Genomic DNA, 15,508 nt, shown 5'->3' with positions numbered 1-15,508 from the left:
CAAGCTTCGGGAGACCAAAGAGTGTCTTTCACCGAATCGATGACCCTCCAGCTGCAGTTAATGTTTGTCTTGGTGTGTGTCCCTGGGAACAGCCTGTAGAGCACAGAGTCCTGTGTCACAGCACTGCTTGGGATGAACCTCGACAAAAACCACTGCATCTCTCTTCAGATCTTTGCAAAGGCACATTCCACAAGGAGGTGAACAACGGTCTCTTCCCCACCACAGCCACCTCGAGGGCAACATATGGAGGGGGTGAGACTCCTGGAGTGTAGGAAGGATCTGACGGGGAGGGCCTTTCTCACCACCAGCCAAGTTACATCTTGGTGCCCGACTTTTTTTTTGGAAAATATACTTTATTCATAAAATATCTGGAGGAACATTACAAAACATTTCAAAATCGCCATCATAAAAAGTACAATCAGATTCAACTTTTACACATGGATCACGAGGTGCTTCAATACAATCAATGAATATTACGATCATTTCAGTATGGTCATTACAGACAATCAGACAGTGCAATGGTATTGGAGTTGTCAACATACATCATGTTGCACTCTGAGGTGCTTCAATACAATTATATCCAAGCATGGAAGTCGTTGGAACTAAATCTGATGTCTGCCCATTAGATGCACTTTCCAGTGGATGTTACTGGATAGTGATCAGTAGCGGGATCACTCGATTTTTTGAATGTGTCTCCCTTACCTAGGGACACTGAGATCACCTGCAGGTGACTTGGTTCAGATTTGTGTGCATTAAATTTAAAAGCAAATTTGCTGTAGGGGAACATTGTGTCTTCCATGCTAGGGTCCAGCCAGTTTGTTGTTAGATATCAGTCACGGTGTTTCAGTTCTAACCAGTTTCCATATTGTTGATCACATTTGTTCACATCAAAGTGGATAATGCGGAGCGCTGGATGAATCATCGGGTCACACTGATGGTTTCACTCCTGGGTAATGGTTTTTGAATTTAGTTCATACTGATGGAATGAAAGCTGGCTCCCTCTGGTGGCTGTGAGGATGTGAGGTGAACTCCGTTTTGTTTGCTCCTTAGGGCATGAGCCTGCGCCACAAAGCTGGCCATGATTGGATTCATGCTCAGTCCATGGTGGATTTGGCTGAATATTGAATGTGGTTGTATGAAGTGATGTGTTAATGTTAACGAGGCAGCTTTTCACTGTGTCGTCACTACCTTGTATTTAGATTTGAGTTAAAGTTTATAAATGAGACTGTTGATTTTGCCTCTGTGTTAAGGCTTGATTGCCATGTCATTTCATGTATATTAAGAATTGACTGTATGACTTTAACCCAGATAAACCTTTCCCTCACAGCGTTGATACCACTTGGAAGGAGCTGACAAATGTTCTCTCCGGTTTGTTCTGTGCGTCTCTTAACTTCATTGATTCGACAAACACTGTTACTCCAACAGCTTCTTTCAAACCTCTTGGCATCATTAATGGTAAGCCATACATTTTGCAGCTGATGTGTGTGTGTATGTGTATGCATTTTTATATATATCTCCAGGGGGGCTCTTGTGGAACAGTGGGTAGGATCCCTGCCTCTGGGCCAGAAGCTCTGGGTTCAAGCCTCACTTCGGGACTTGATGACCACGGAAGGTAGGTCCATAACATAGCCAAACAGGCTGAGTGTCAGGCTGTAAATCCTTTCAGTAAACCTGATGGTAGGCAATAAGAGTGAGAGAGTTTCCTGGTCAACCATACTGTAGAAGGCAACAGCAAGTCATTGCAACACTTTATAAAGCATAATCGTGGGTCAATCCAATGGAAGTCCATGGTTGTCAAGCCCTTTTAGGGCATGGTACCTAAAGGAAGAGGAGGATATGTAAGTGTATGTAGAATTCTGTCAAATCACACCTCAGTGCTTTTGAACTCTGATCGCTCCATGCTCGCTGGCACACACACCACCCCCCTCTCTCCCCTCCCACTCCCACTGCCTGGACCTCTTCCCAGTCTCTCTCTTTCCCCCGCCCCCACAACCACCTCCCATTCCCTGGACCTCTTTCTCCATTAGCCCCCCCCACCTCCCCCACCGCCCTCCTTGCCATATTTCCCCACCTTTGGCTTGCTTCCCCACTCTCCCAGGGTATATAAACAACATAGAAGTGTCATTACATGTGCTGTACTTTGGTAAAATAGTGACAGTCTGACCCCGCCAGCAGTGAATCATTGTTGGATGCTTCTACCTCCTAGTTTGTAGTATAATGTGTGTAATATCTCTGTGCTTTCATGGTTACTCATACATTGTGTTGAAAATACCCAGGCAAGTAAACTGGTTGGGGAGCTAGATGCTCCAAACAGCTGAATAGCATCCATACCACCATGAGTAGGCTAAAGGACATCTGCTGTAATCATTTTACCTGTTTTGTATCTTATACCGTACATTGGTGGCAGGATATCTCACCCTATCTATTTCCCCATAGAAACTGACCATAAATTCCTCAGGTATGCAGCACTGCCAAGAGAGATTGTTTGCACTGAAAATCTTACTCCATGGAAAAAACTCCTACCCTGCGGATCAAAGGTAAAACACACAAGTGGGAAAGTGATAAATACCATTAAAGATGCCAGAAATAAATTAAAAAAAAAATACAGGACTAAGAAACATTAGAAATTAGTCAAATAAAGAATAACTAATGGGTTTAAATATGCTGTGGTAAAAATAATGTAGACCACTTTGAAATAAACTTGTTTATTCTACAAAAGCAAAGAGCCATAATCATTTGTAGGAGTTGCAGTAAAGACCAGCACACAATGCTGATGACCATACGTCTTGCATGAATTGTGGTGTTGCTGAATACCAGAGGGAGGATGGAGTAAGAAGGCTGCCGGGTCTAAATTGAAATACACATGTTTGGCTTGCTGACATTTGACAATGGGGAATGGTGGTGTTAAGGCCCTGGAAAGGTGGAGCTGTTTGTCAGACCAAGGTTGAGAGTAGAGATGAGAGTTTACGAGGGGGCGGGAGTGGGGAGAGACTGAGTTTGTTGGGAGATTGAAGGTTCATGGGACTGTTGCTATTATTTTAACAAATATATGAAGTTCAGCAAATGTCACCTTCGACAGTTTCCCTTTATTTGGAGCTCCATCTCCATTGATCAGAGCTTGGTCAAATATACCAATCTCTATTGGTCTATAGCCTTGCAAATGAAATCTGATTGTATTGTGTGGAATGTAATTGGTAGATACTTAGCCATGAAAATCGGTAAAATGATGCAAAGCTGACTCAAACTAAGTATGCTATACAGATAAAGATATTATATGTTGAGTAATTGGGTCATAAAATGGTCTGGTAGTGGGAATGGCAGGAGTTGAGATATATGGCACGTGACTGGTGTGCTTGAGATGCAAAGTGTCTGATGTGTGACATGCTGGGTGCGTTGCATGATATTTGGCTTGTGCAGTTGTGTGTTAGATATTAAGCTTTTATTTATGGATGTATTTAGTTTTATTTTCCACCCCATTTGTTTTTTTTTTTCCTTATGACTGCTCTTTGTAAGGAGGTGTTTTGTGTTGTAGGCAGGGTTGGCAGTACTGCTTAAAGCTGAACGATTGTTTCACACGAGTTACCATTCGCAAGCTGTCCACGTCAGACCTGTTTGCAGGGTGAGTGTTGAACACTGGACTCCATAGTACAGCCTGGAACAGCTTTTCCTGAACTGAGTGGAGTCTTTTGTGTGATATTTATGCACAATACTTTCGCAAACATCCAACCTTTCAATGTTGTTCATATTGCTGTTATCCAAAGTGCTCTGTTTTGGTGTTCTGTTCTGGTGCTTCTTCTTCTTCAAGAGAGAGAGATGTCACAGTGAGGAAATGTTATAAGGCATAGAGCCATAGAGATTTACAGTATATTGTATCTCTGCTAGATGTTTGACGGAGCATAAAATCAAAGAATGGTCATAGCATTCAGCCCATCACGTCTGTCCTAACTCTCTGCTTGAGCAACTCAGTCCCACTCCTCTTGTCATTTCCCTTAGCTCTGCAAATATTTCCTCTTTAGGTGCTTATCCAATTCTCTTTTAAAAGGCATGATCGAATCTGCCTGTACCAATCTCTCCTTCTTTATGCAATGTTAGCGATCATGGCTCGCCAACTTTCATGGTCTTTGATAACAGCCATCATCTTGGTGTTATTTTCAAATCTTGTTCCTGTTCTGCTACTTAAACTCTCAGCCTATTTCCTCCTTTGTCTCCCTCTTGCTGTGCTGCCCTCAATTTTACTAGTTAGTTCCAGATGCTCTAGTTCCTCTCTCCTAAGTATGTGCCCAAGGAATTGTAATTGTCTCTTGGTGATCATTTGTAAAAGCTCTTATGTGCCTGCTTTCCTGAAAACTTCCTCATTTATTCATCAATCTCTCAGGCAGTGCATTACAGATTCTAATCACTCATTGTATAAACGTTTTTCCTTCAAGCCTCCATTGGCTCTTTTGCTAATTGTTTTAAATTTGTGTCCCCTGGTTCTTGATCCTTCCACTAATGGGAGGAGTTTGTCTCTATCAACTCTGTCTAGACCCCTCACAATTTGAACACCTCTATAAAATCTCCTCTGAACCACCTTCTCTAAGGGTAACAGCCCTAGCTTCACCAATGTATCCATGTAACTGAAGCCCTTCATCCCTGGAACCATTCTCATAAATCTTTCCTGCCCCATCTCTAAAGCCTTCACATCCTTCCAAAAGTGCTGAGCCTAAAATTGGACACATTCCTCCAGTTGAGACTGAACCAATGTTTTATGAAGGTTCACCATAGCTTTTCTTGCTTTTGTACTCCATTCCCTCAATTTATCAAGTCCAGGATCCCGTATGCCTTATTAACCACTTTCTCAGCCTGCCCTGCCACATTCAGTGGTTCATGCACATATATCTGCAGGTGTCTCTGTTCCTGTGCCTTCTTTAGAATTGTACCATTCATTTTATATTGTCTTTCCTTGTTCTTCCTACCAAAATGTACCACTTTGCACTATTTTCCTTACATTTCATAATACTTTGAAGTTTTGCGTCATCTGAAAATTTTGAAATTGTCTCCTGTACAGCCAAGTCTGTGTCATTGATATACATCAAGAAAAGTTGTGGTCCTTGTACTGACCACTGGGAGCACCAATATATACCTTCCAGTCCAAAAAACAACCGTTCACCATTATGCTCTGTTTCTTGTCACTCAGCCAACTTTGTATGCATGCTGCCACTGACCCTTTCATTTCATGGGCTTCAACTTTTTTGGCAAGTCAATTATGTGGCATTTTATCAAAAGCCTTTTAGAAGTTCATGCAGACCACATCAACTGTCTTATCTTCATCACTCCTCTCTGTTCCCTCACTAAAAATCTCAATCACGTTAGTTAAATGAGATTTGCGTTCAATAAATCTATGCTAACTTTCCTTAATTAATCCATATTTGTCCAGTTAATTTTGTCTTGGATTATCATTTCCAAATGTTTTCCCGTGACTGAGGTTAAACAGGCTGACGTGTAATTGCTGGGCTTATTCTTACACCCCTTTTTGAACAAGGGTGTAACATTTGCAATTCTTCTGGCACTACCCCTGTATCTAAGGAGCATTGGAAGATTATGACCAGTACTCCTATAATTGCCATCCATCATACTTCCCTCAGCTATTGGTCCTTGTGACTTATCAACTTTTCTGATACTTTATCAATTTTTAGACCATCCAATACCTCAACTAGCTCCTCTTTGGCAGCAGCATCTTCCTTGATAACAACAAATCATTTAGTACCTCAGCCATGCCCTCTGCCTCCATGAGTAGATCCCTTTTTGGGTCTCCATCAGCCCCACCCCTCACCTTACTACACTTTTATTATCTATATGTCTAGAGAAGACGTTTGGATTCAAATTTTTGTTAGCTACCAGTATCTTCTCATACTTTATCTTTGCCTCTGATTTCCTGTTTTGCTTTTCCTCTGAACGTTCTATATTCAGCCTGATTCTCACTTGTATTATCAACCTGACATTTGTCATACACCCACTTTTACTGATATCTCTTTTCTTGCTATCTCTTTTGTTACCCTGGGAGCTGTGGCTTTGGTTGCTCTATCTTTCCCCTTGAGGGAATCAACCGTAATTGTACTCTGACTGCCTTTTTGAAGGCAGCCCATTGTTCCGTTAGTTTTGCCTGCCAATCTTTGATCCCAATTTATCCAGCCCAGATCCATTCTTACCTGGATTGGCTTTCCCCAGTTAATTGTTTTTACTCTAGATGGTTCCCTGTCCTTTTCCATAGACAACCTGAACCTTATGGTACTACAGTTACTGTCCCCTAAATGTTCACCTACTGACACTTGATTCACTTCACCCATCTCATTTCCAAGAACCAGGTCTAGCAATGTCGTCTTTCTTGTTGGGCTGGAAACATACTGATCTAGAAAATTCTTCTGAACACAATTCATAAACTCTTCCCCCTTTCTGCTCTTTACATTATTACTATCCCAGACCATATTAGGATAATTAAAGTCCCCTCTCTAATTTCCCAGCAAACTGGCTCCCCTATCTTTTCCACTATTTGGTGGCCTATAGGGTAAACCCAGTTGTGTATTGTAATCTTGATTGTTTCCTAATGCTAACCAGACAGATTCTCGTCTTGACCCCACTAAGACATCTCCTCTCTCCAGCATTGTAGTATTTTCCTTGATCACCCTCCTTTTTTTCTTTCCCTGTCTTTCTTGAACACCTTGTATCCTGGAATAGTTAGTACCCACTTCTCTTTTATGAGCCAGGCCATCAAATTCCCAGTTGGCTAGCTGCACCAGCCTTATTTACCACATTATGTGCATTTCTATACATGCACTGTAAATCAAATTTTAGACTTTATTGCATTCCCTGAGTCTGATCCCACTTAATACCTTAATAGCCTAGTGCTTACCCTAGAGCAATCCATGCTGCTCTCCTTTCTTCACCCGGTCCTGTGCCTTCCTCTGCTTTAAATATTTATCTAATTCTTCCTCAGCAAGTGTCTCTGGGCTGCATTCTGAGTTCCACCACTGTAGTTAACGGGTAATAATGTGGAATTGTCCTAGAACCCAAAGATACCCAGTGTAATATGCTCAGTACTGTAGTAATTTCAGATTGTGCGTGTGGAACCATCTGACCCGTTATTTTTAAATGCATGCACATACAGCAGGATACAGATTTACATAAAAACAAGGGATTTTCTCCCTGCTCAATGTTCCACATAGCTAATATTAGAATAGATTTATTCAGCATTATGGTGCTACAGGCATCAATGGTGTCTTTTTTGGCTAAAAATTCATGAAAGGCAATTCAAGGACGACTGTGATCTGTTCAAACTTTTGTAATGTCTGTAATTTCTTGCATCTTACATTTTTGCATCCTTACTAAACAGAATGTATGTTTTTTTCTGTCTGCCTAGAATGAGCTTTGTACCAGTACCTCCTGGGAGCTGACACAGAGCCTGTCTGTCGTGTTTGACCTCTATGCCTCTGGTTCTGGGAAACGAGGTAGGTATATTAGGTGTGAAATGAGAAAAGAAGACAGTGGGATCAGTTGGCATACACATCAGCATTTGAGAATAAAGGGCAGCTTAATGTTTTGGATGTGGACCTTTCATCAGAGGGTTTAAATAAGTAAGAACCTGAATTTATAAAGCGCCTTTCACCATCCCAGGATCCCTAAAGTGCTTTACAGCTAAATAAATTGTTTTGGAATGTGGTTATTGTTGTAATGTGGGAACAAGATAGTGACCAGATGTTCTTTTTTGTCTGATGTTAGTTGAAGACACTGGGAAGAATTCCTCTGTTTTCCTTTGTATAGTTCAATGAAATATTTTATACTCACCTGAGAGGACAGGCAGGACCTTGGGTTAATGTCTCATCCAAAAGACATGCAAAGCTCCCTCAGTACTGAAATGTCAAGCCTGACTTATGTGTTCAAGTCTCTGGAGTGGAGCTTCTACCCATAACATTCTGACCCGGGGTGGGGCGGGGGGTTTGTGGTCAAGGTGTTATCCACTGAGCCAAGGCTAACATTTTGGGTTACCTGAAATGGTAACGTCCTTTCTGCTGATGAAGTTGCTAGGTAGTTCCAGCATTGCTGTTTTATTTTCAGTTTGCTTATAAATTGCTTGACTTGTATTCCCTTGGGTTAATAAGTAGAGGCACTGAGTAACAAGCAAAGCAGTTATTTTAAACCTTTATATGACCACTGGTGGCTATGACTACAGCTACAGAAGCCCTAAGCCATGGAGTTCTGTCTGTAAACCTCACTGTTTCACTTCCTCTCTCTGCCTTTAAGACACTCCTTTAAATTTCCTTCTTTGACCAAGCTTTGGGTCACCTGTCTTAATATCTCTGTGTGACTCGGTGTCAGATTCTGCCCCATGATGCTCGTGTGAAGCACTTGAGACGTTTTACTACATTAAAGGCTCTATGTAAATGCAGCTGGTTGTTGTGCCTTCAGCCATCTAGGCCACAGTGCTCTGAACTTCCCTTCCTAAATCTTTCCATCTCTCGACCTTCCCTTCCTCCTTTAAGACTGCTCTTTAAACCCATCTCTTTTATCAAGCTTTTGGCCACATTTCCTAATGATTCTTTCTTTGATTCAGTGTCCAATTTTGTCTGATTATATCTCTGCAAAGTGCCTTGGGATGTTATTCCATATTAAAGGTGTAACATAAATGTAGGTTGTTGATTGATGGAAATAATACTGTGCACGGGATGAACTCAGTTTGTAATCTCCCCTGTTTTTCACCCAAATTGAAATACAGCTCTTTGTCAAGTTCCCCATTTAGTGTTCTGACCAAGAACAAGCAAATCTCAGCCACATCAGGGAACTGAGCTCAAATATGAACCAAACTGACTAGTAGCAGTGCAGCTCTCTATTCTACGTGCACGTGCGCTCACACACACGAGCAAAGGAAATACTTATATGTAAACATTACTGGGGCCTTGTCATTTACTCTGCTGCATTTATTTGCTCCACTGGTATTTTACAGAGTGGTCACTCTTTAAGATGTTTTCACGGACGTTGACAGAGGTGTGCCCTCTAGCATCACAAAGTACAATTTATGTGGACATCACAGATAAAGATAAGGTACTGAATAGATACAGATCATGTTTTAATCCTCTCACAGGGTCTTCCAAAGCAACTGCTTTGTGGGGTTTGGTTCCCTGGACACTGGCGGTTGGGATAAAAACAGAAAGTGCTGGAAAAGCTCAGCAGGTCTGGCAGCATCTGTGGAGAGAGAAACAGTTAATATTTCGATATGACTTCTTCAGAGCTAAAGAGAAGTAGAACTGTGATGGATATTATACTGTTTAAGAGGGGGTGGAGCAAAATAGAAGGTCAGGGATAGGTGGACGCTCAGGAGAGGTTGACAAAGATGTCATGGACACAAGACAAAGGAAGTGTTAATGTTGTGTTAAAGACTCAAGAAGGTGCTGATAGTGACATAAAGGTAGGAAGGTAAGGTAGCAGAATGTGTTAAAAGCAGAACAAGGGTCAGCGCTCTGTGAGAGCACTGATGGCTGGGTTTGGTTCCCTGGTTACTGATGCTGGGGTTGGTTCCCTGGACGCAGATGGGCGGGGTTTGGTCCTCTTGGATGCCAGCAGCTCAAGTGGCCTTCTTCATGTGAAGATGTGTTGGCAGCTTTTTCAGTAGGAAGGGGCTGGCGTCATAGACAAGTCCTACCTTGTGAGTGATGGACACTAAAGTTGTCAATTTCCAGCATAGGTACAAATCAGGAACTGATGTTTCCAACCGTTCCTAGTTAAGGAATGCTGAAGCCATGTCCATGGCTATCATGACTGGGATCAGTCAAATGATCCCCTGCACAATTGGGGCCACGTGTCTTCCAGGGCTACCTGTCTCTTGGATGTGGGAGATGGTTGAAGGAGAGGAACAGTAAGCTGGAGAGTGGAGTCTGCTTGCATGATACTGATGCCTGCAGGACACTGATGTTTTGTGCCTGTATGTTAGAGACATTATTGGTTGTGGATTAGTAACAGGCCCTAATTCCATCCTTTCAGCACCATGCATTTGATGAATTTGGGGTGAAAATATGGAAGTTTATTTTCTGAGTAGTATTTCTGTGAAAAAGAAGCAGCAAAGACTACAAAAAATATATAATTCTGCATTTTGACTTTCTAGGTTAATGACACCCATGATCTAATGCCACCAGCACCCATGACGCTTAACACAACAGTTCATGGGAAGTGGAGATCCTATGCTGTGTACAATCTGTTGAACCCTCAGTTATACAGCACATCATCACGCTCCTTAAACATAGCATTAAAGTGGAAACTGTCCAAACAGTTTGGTAAGTACAGGAATCACGGTATGCTGTTTACACAGTCAGTATAGGAACCTCTGACAGACTGCACAACTGGGCAAGGAGAGGACTGTGCACAGACTGAACACCCACTTTAAGAGTCTATTTGGAATCTTAGCAACCATCTGCTCTGTGATGCCTTACCCAATAAAGGAGGGAGAGCAAGGGAGGAAAAGGTGGAGGCCATTTAGCCCCTTGAGCCAGTTTTGCCAGTCAGTGAGATCATGGCTGTTCTGTAACCTAACTCCATATATCTGCCTTTGCCCCATATCCTGTAATACCTAACAAAATTGATCACTCTCAGTTTTATAATTATGATCTAGCATAAATTTTCTTTCAGGGATGAGAATTCCAAGCTTTTACCACTCATTGTGTCTAGAAATGCTTCCTAATTTCACTCTTGAAAGGAGGCCTTTCTGTACCACTGACCCACCCCCCACCCCCCTGAGTCTTAGACACCCCAACTTGCAGAAATATTTTCTCTCTATCCACCCTATCTGTTCCCTTTAATATCTTAAAAATGTCAGTCAGGCCACCCCTTCAACCTTCTAAATGCCAGGGAATACAACCCTTTAAAAAAAATCTCCTCTTATCCCTTAACCCTTGGACTCAAGGTTGCATTCTAGTAAACCTGCCCTGCCCTCCCTCCAAGGCCAGTATATCCTTCCTAAGGTGTGGTGCCCAGAACTGCTTTCAGGGGTAGTCTAACCAGGGCTTTTTTTAACAGCTGAAGCATGATTTTTACCATCTGGTATTTTATTCCCCAAGTTATAAAGTTCAATATTCCATTTGCTTTTTTGATTTTTGACACTAATGATGAGGCTAGGTGCAGCATTCTCCAACTGACTATACAAGCAATACGGGAAGCTTTGACTGTACACTGTACAGAAACCCCAGTCTTACCCTAGTCAGTAACTACAGGAACTTGAAACTGGCTCTACGCAGCATTTAGGGGAATCTTGGATGTGTTTATGCAATAAGCGCAGAAACCTGGGTCTGACTAAATACAAGTACAGGATAGCGGGACTAACAGTAAATTCTGACTCTATATAAGCCTTAGTTTGTCTTTGCGTGCAGTAGGTACATGAATCTCATACTTTCTGATATATATGTGCCAGAAACTAATTTGACAGTGGATGCTGAAAGCTCAGAATTGATGGTCTAGGGAACATAAAGTTGGCCATGTTCCCACTCTTGAGCATTGCAGACCTTTTGTTAAAAGTTGTTCTGTGTGAACATTCTGGTGAGGACAGGTTGGGTTTAGCTGTGAATTCCCTCTGGTCAGATAATCTGTCAGTATTCACTAAGATAAAAGCAAAATACTGCGGATGCTGGAAATCTAGAACAAAAACAAAAATACCTGAAAAAACTCAGCAGGTCTGACAGCATCTGTGGAGAGGGACACAGTTGACGTTTCAAGTCTGGATGACCCTTCATCAGAACTAAGACAGAAGGGCCATCCAGACTCGAAACGTCAACTGTGTCCCTCTCCACAGATGCTGTCAGACCTGTTGAGTTTTTCCAGGTATTTTTGTTTTTGTCAGTATTCACTGTTTGGCCTTTACACAAAACATGGCAACTTAGGTGATTGCACCTATGGAAGCATGCTCTAGCAAGAAATCAACAGCGAAATGTGAAAGTGCAGAAAAGGGATGGATATGTAAAGGAAGCTGTTTATCTAAGAGGGATTTTGTAACGTGGTGTATGTGACTTTCTGACATTGTACTGACATTATCACCAACAATAGGTGATCCAGAGTGGTTGGCTACAAACTCAACTCTCTTCTGTTTATTTCTCAATGTCACCCCAGTTGTTGTGGTGAGCTAGTGATGAGATACTTTTCTACTTGGAGAGAGAACAGGGGGGAAAAAAATCAGACCGAGATCTGTGCACTAACTGTGGGACGAATTGCCACAGCCTGCATTATATTGGGATGGGGACATTTGAAATGATTAAAGCACAAGGTGAATTTAGAATGTTGTGACTTACAGCTGCGCTATTTGGAAATTATATTCAATTTAAGTCATGCGCTGGCCATATAACACAAGGGCTTTGGTATTTTTAAGATGTTAACATTTACAAGAGCTCTCCAACAATTATGCAATAATCTGTTATTTCTTATTTCTGTGCAGCGATACCTGAAGTGCCTGTCTTCTACGCAGAGAGATATGTAAGTGGCTTCGGCCTCCAGACAGGCAAAATCAACACCTTGATCTATAATAATCACCCATACCGGGCATTCCCTGTGCTGCTGATGGAAATTGTGCCATGGTACCTTCGGCTCTACGTCCACACACTCACCATCACCACCAAGGGCAAAGAGAACAAACCAAGTAAACTGCTTGTCTCCCCTCCCCTCTCTTTTCTTTTCCCTGCCACCTTTCTTCCCCCTTTGATATCTCTCTCCTCCCTTCTCAGTGTCCTGCTTCCTAATTCACAAGTGTTGAAGTGATGAGGTAATGTGGATGTAATTATTGTAATGATACAGGATTCTCTGTCACACCACAACACTTCTTAAAACGTGACTTATTATTCTAATGAAGATACATAAATGAAGTAATGGGTTAGAATGGCATCGTTAGTAGTCCTACTGTTATTGATTTTTAAAATAACATGCTGCCAAGTTTAGGGAAGGACACTGGCAGCAGTGGATGGAAAGATGTCTTGGATGTGGAGACTGGGTTAAGGGACACCAGCAGTCAATGAGGAGAGCGCTGATGGGTGATGGGGAAGACACTCACAAGTAAAAAAAAGTGAAACCTGATTCAGGATGGGCAAACAAAGCTGGTACTGGGCTGTGACAGACAATTGAGATGGCTAGATCTGTTCATGTTCAGGTAAGGAAGATTAGGGATAGTGATGATCAATTCCAAGTTTTAAAATGATAAGAGTTGAGTCTTCAAGTGCAGCTGCATTTATCTGTGAAGTTTTAAATTTGCCCAATTACGTAATTGATCTAAAGCTTTTGACAATTTTTTTGACATTCCTTTTGTCTCTGCTGCTGGCCTACCCCAGGATATAATAAACTGCAAGAAAACAAAGGAAGATGGTTGTGGTTGTTGGAGGTCAATCTCAGTCCCAGGACATCAGTGCAAGAGTTCCTCAGGGCAAGAGTCCTAGGCCCAACCATATTCAGCTGCTTCATTAATGACCTTCCCACCAATGCCGATTGCTGTAAAAATCCACCTGTTTCACTAGTGTCCTTTAGGGAAGGAAATCTGCTGTCCTTACCTGGTCTGGCCTACATGTGACTCCAGGCTCACAGCAATGTGATTGACTCTTAAATGCCCTCTGAACAAGGGCAGTTAGGGATGAGCAATAAATGCTGGCGGAGCCAGCGATGCCGACATCCCATGAAAGAATAAAAAAAATAAAAAACATACCTGTCACGATTCCAAAATAAAGTATACAACTTATATATTCCTGTTAACCTGCCTTGTCTTTTTAAGATGGTGACAAGTATGCCACATGTTGAGCTTTAATTTAAAATTCCCAGTAAATGCAAATGATTTTTTCTTAGTAGCTTAGCTATTCAGATGCTACACAAGATTATGCACTTTGCGAATCTTTAAACCTCGTGGAGCTGTTTACCTGGGGAATTTCCTTCCCATCTTAGGAGGATGAGAATCTCCTTAGAATTGGAATTGCTGCAACCTGCTTCAGTTGAAGTGTTCAAAGAAAAACTGAGAGATCCTGCTCATTCACTAGGGGCCTGGCACTAAGGAGATGAAAGTGGTCTGGTAGCTGGATAGGGTGAAGAATATCTGTTTCTTATTCCTCACCTACTATGTTCAGAGTTGTTATTTGTACCACCTGCAGATGGTGCTGTGAGGCCGGAAGAGATTGTAGCTATTGTGGCTTCACCAGCAGCCACTCAGCTCAGATATACATAACAACTATTACAAAGGATGGGAAGGAGAGCATTCAGCTCAACAAAATTAATTCTCAAAGTACATTAACTCTTCTGTCATGGCATCTAATTTGCTTTGGGATGACATCCAAAGTTCCACCTCTGTTCTGCCTGGTAGTCAATTCTAACACTTCCAGATTTATATGGTAAAATTATTTTTCAATAATTTCCATTTACACCCTCAGGCCCTACTTTCCTGACTTGCTTTGAAGAATTGATATGGACTTACTTTATCTATATCATTTAAGACTTCCATGATATGACCCTTAGCCCTTTGCTCCAGACAGCTGCTGGACAATTTTCACTTTTACTGCCTGGACCGCAATATGCAGAGTAGATCGCTGCCCCTTATAGAACTCGTTGGATTTTCATCTCTGAATTCCATGAGGATAACATTGGACAAGTTTTACAACATGGGGCTGATGTGCATTATAATCTAGGCGATGAAAGTAAAAATTATCCCCCCACCTCAAGCCCAGTTTCAGTAATTAAAAAAAAGTCATTCTTGGGTGTTGGGGGTTGCTGACAGTATTTATTGCCCATCCCTAGCTGCCCTTGAGAAGGTGATTGTGAGCCCTCTCTTGAACTGCTGTAGTCCATCTGGTGTAGAAACAAACACACACACTGATATTAGGGAGGAAATTCCAGGATTTGGACCCAGCGACAGTGAAGGAATGGTGATATAGTTCCAAGTCAGGATGGTGTGTGGCTTGGAGTTGGCGACGTTCTTATTCATCTGCTGCCCTTATCCTTATAGGTGGTAATGTTCCTGGGCTTAGGAAGTGCTGTAGAAGAGTTGCAGCAGTGCATCTTGTAGTTGGTACACACTGCGGCCATTGTGTGCTGGTGATGGAGGGAGTGAATGCTGAAAGTGGCGGATGGGATACCTGTCAAGCGGGCTGCTTTGTCTTGAATGGTGTTGGGCTTCTTGAGTGTGGTTGGAGCTGCACTCATCCAGGCAAGTGGAGAGTATTCCATAACACTCCTGATTTGTGCCTTGTAGATGGTGGAAAGGCTTTGGGGAGTTAGGAGATGAATTGCTTGCCACAGAATACATAGCCTCTGACCTGTTCTTATAGCCATAGTATTTACATGGCTGATTCAGTTAAGTTTCTGGTCAATGGTGACTCCCAGGACTGTAGCTGATGTTGCACAAATTTTCGCCTTAATCTTCCCTTGCCTTTAAGATATGTACCTTCTAGCCCTGGGATTTATTAGCCCTATTACCTTTAACCTATCAATACCTCTGCCTCACTCACTGCAGCATCCTCTAGGTTGCTGGGTA

The 15,508-nt window shown here is 42.1% G+C and overlaps 1 protein-coding gene across 1 annotated transcript in view; it reads left to right on the top strand.

Annotated features, from left to right (window-relative positions):
• pigt (phosphatidylinositol glycan anchor biosynthesis, class T) overlaps nt 1-15,508 on the top strand; it is a 34,174-nt gene that overhangs the window by 4,818 nt on the left and 13,848 nt on the right. Inside the window, exons 3-9 of the mRNA XM_078555469.1 lie at nt 1,328-1,455; nt 2,437-2,537; nt 3,533-3,619; nt 7,397-7,484; nt 8,978-9,075; nt 10,133-10,301; nt 12,446-12,646. Coding sequence (XP_078411595.1) covers nt 1,328-1,455; nt 2,437-2,537; nt 3,533-3,619; nt 7,397-7,484; nt 8,978-9,075; nt 10,133-10,301; nt 12,446-12,646 — 872 coding nt within the window. The remainder of the gene's footprint in view (nt 1-1,327; nt 1,456-2,436; nt 2,538-3,532; nt 3,620-7,396; nt 7,485-8,977; nt 9,076-10,132; nt 10,302-12,445; nt 12,647-15,508) is intronic.

Source organism: Cetorhinus maximus, chromosome 13 (assembly GCF_964194155.1).
Source record: "Cetorhinus maximus chromosome 13, sCetMax3.hap1.1, whole genome shotgun sequence".
In the NCBI taxonomy this organism is placed as follows: Eukaryota; Metazoa; Chordata; class Chondrichthyes; order Lamniformes; family Cetorhinidae; genus Cetorhinus; species Cetorhinus maximus.
This window is presented reverse-complemented; position numbering and strand designations above follow the sequence as displayed.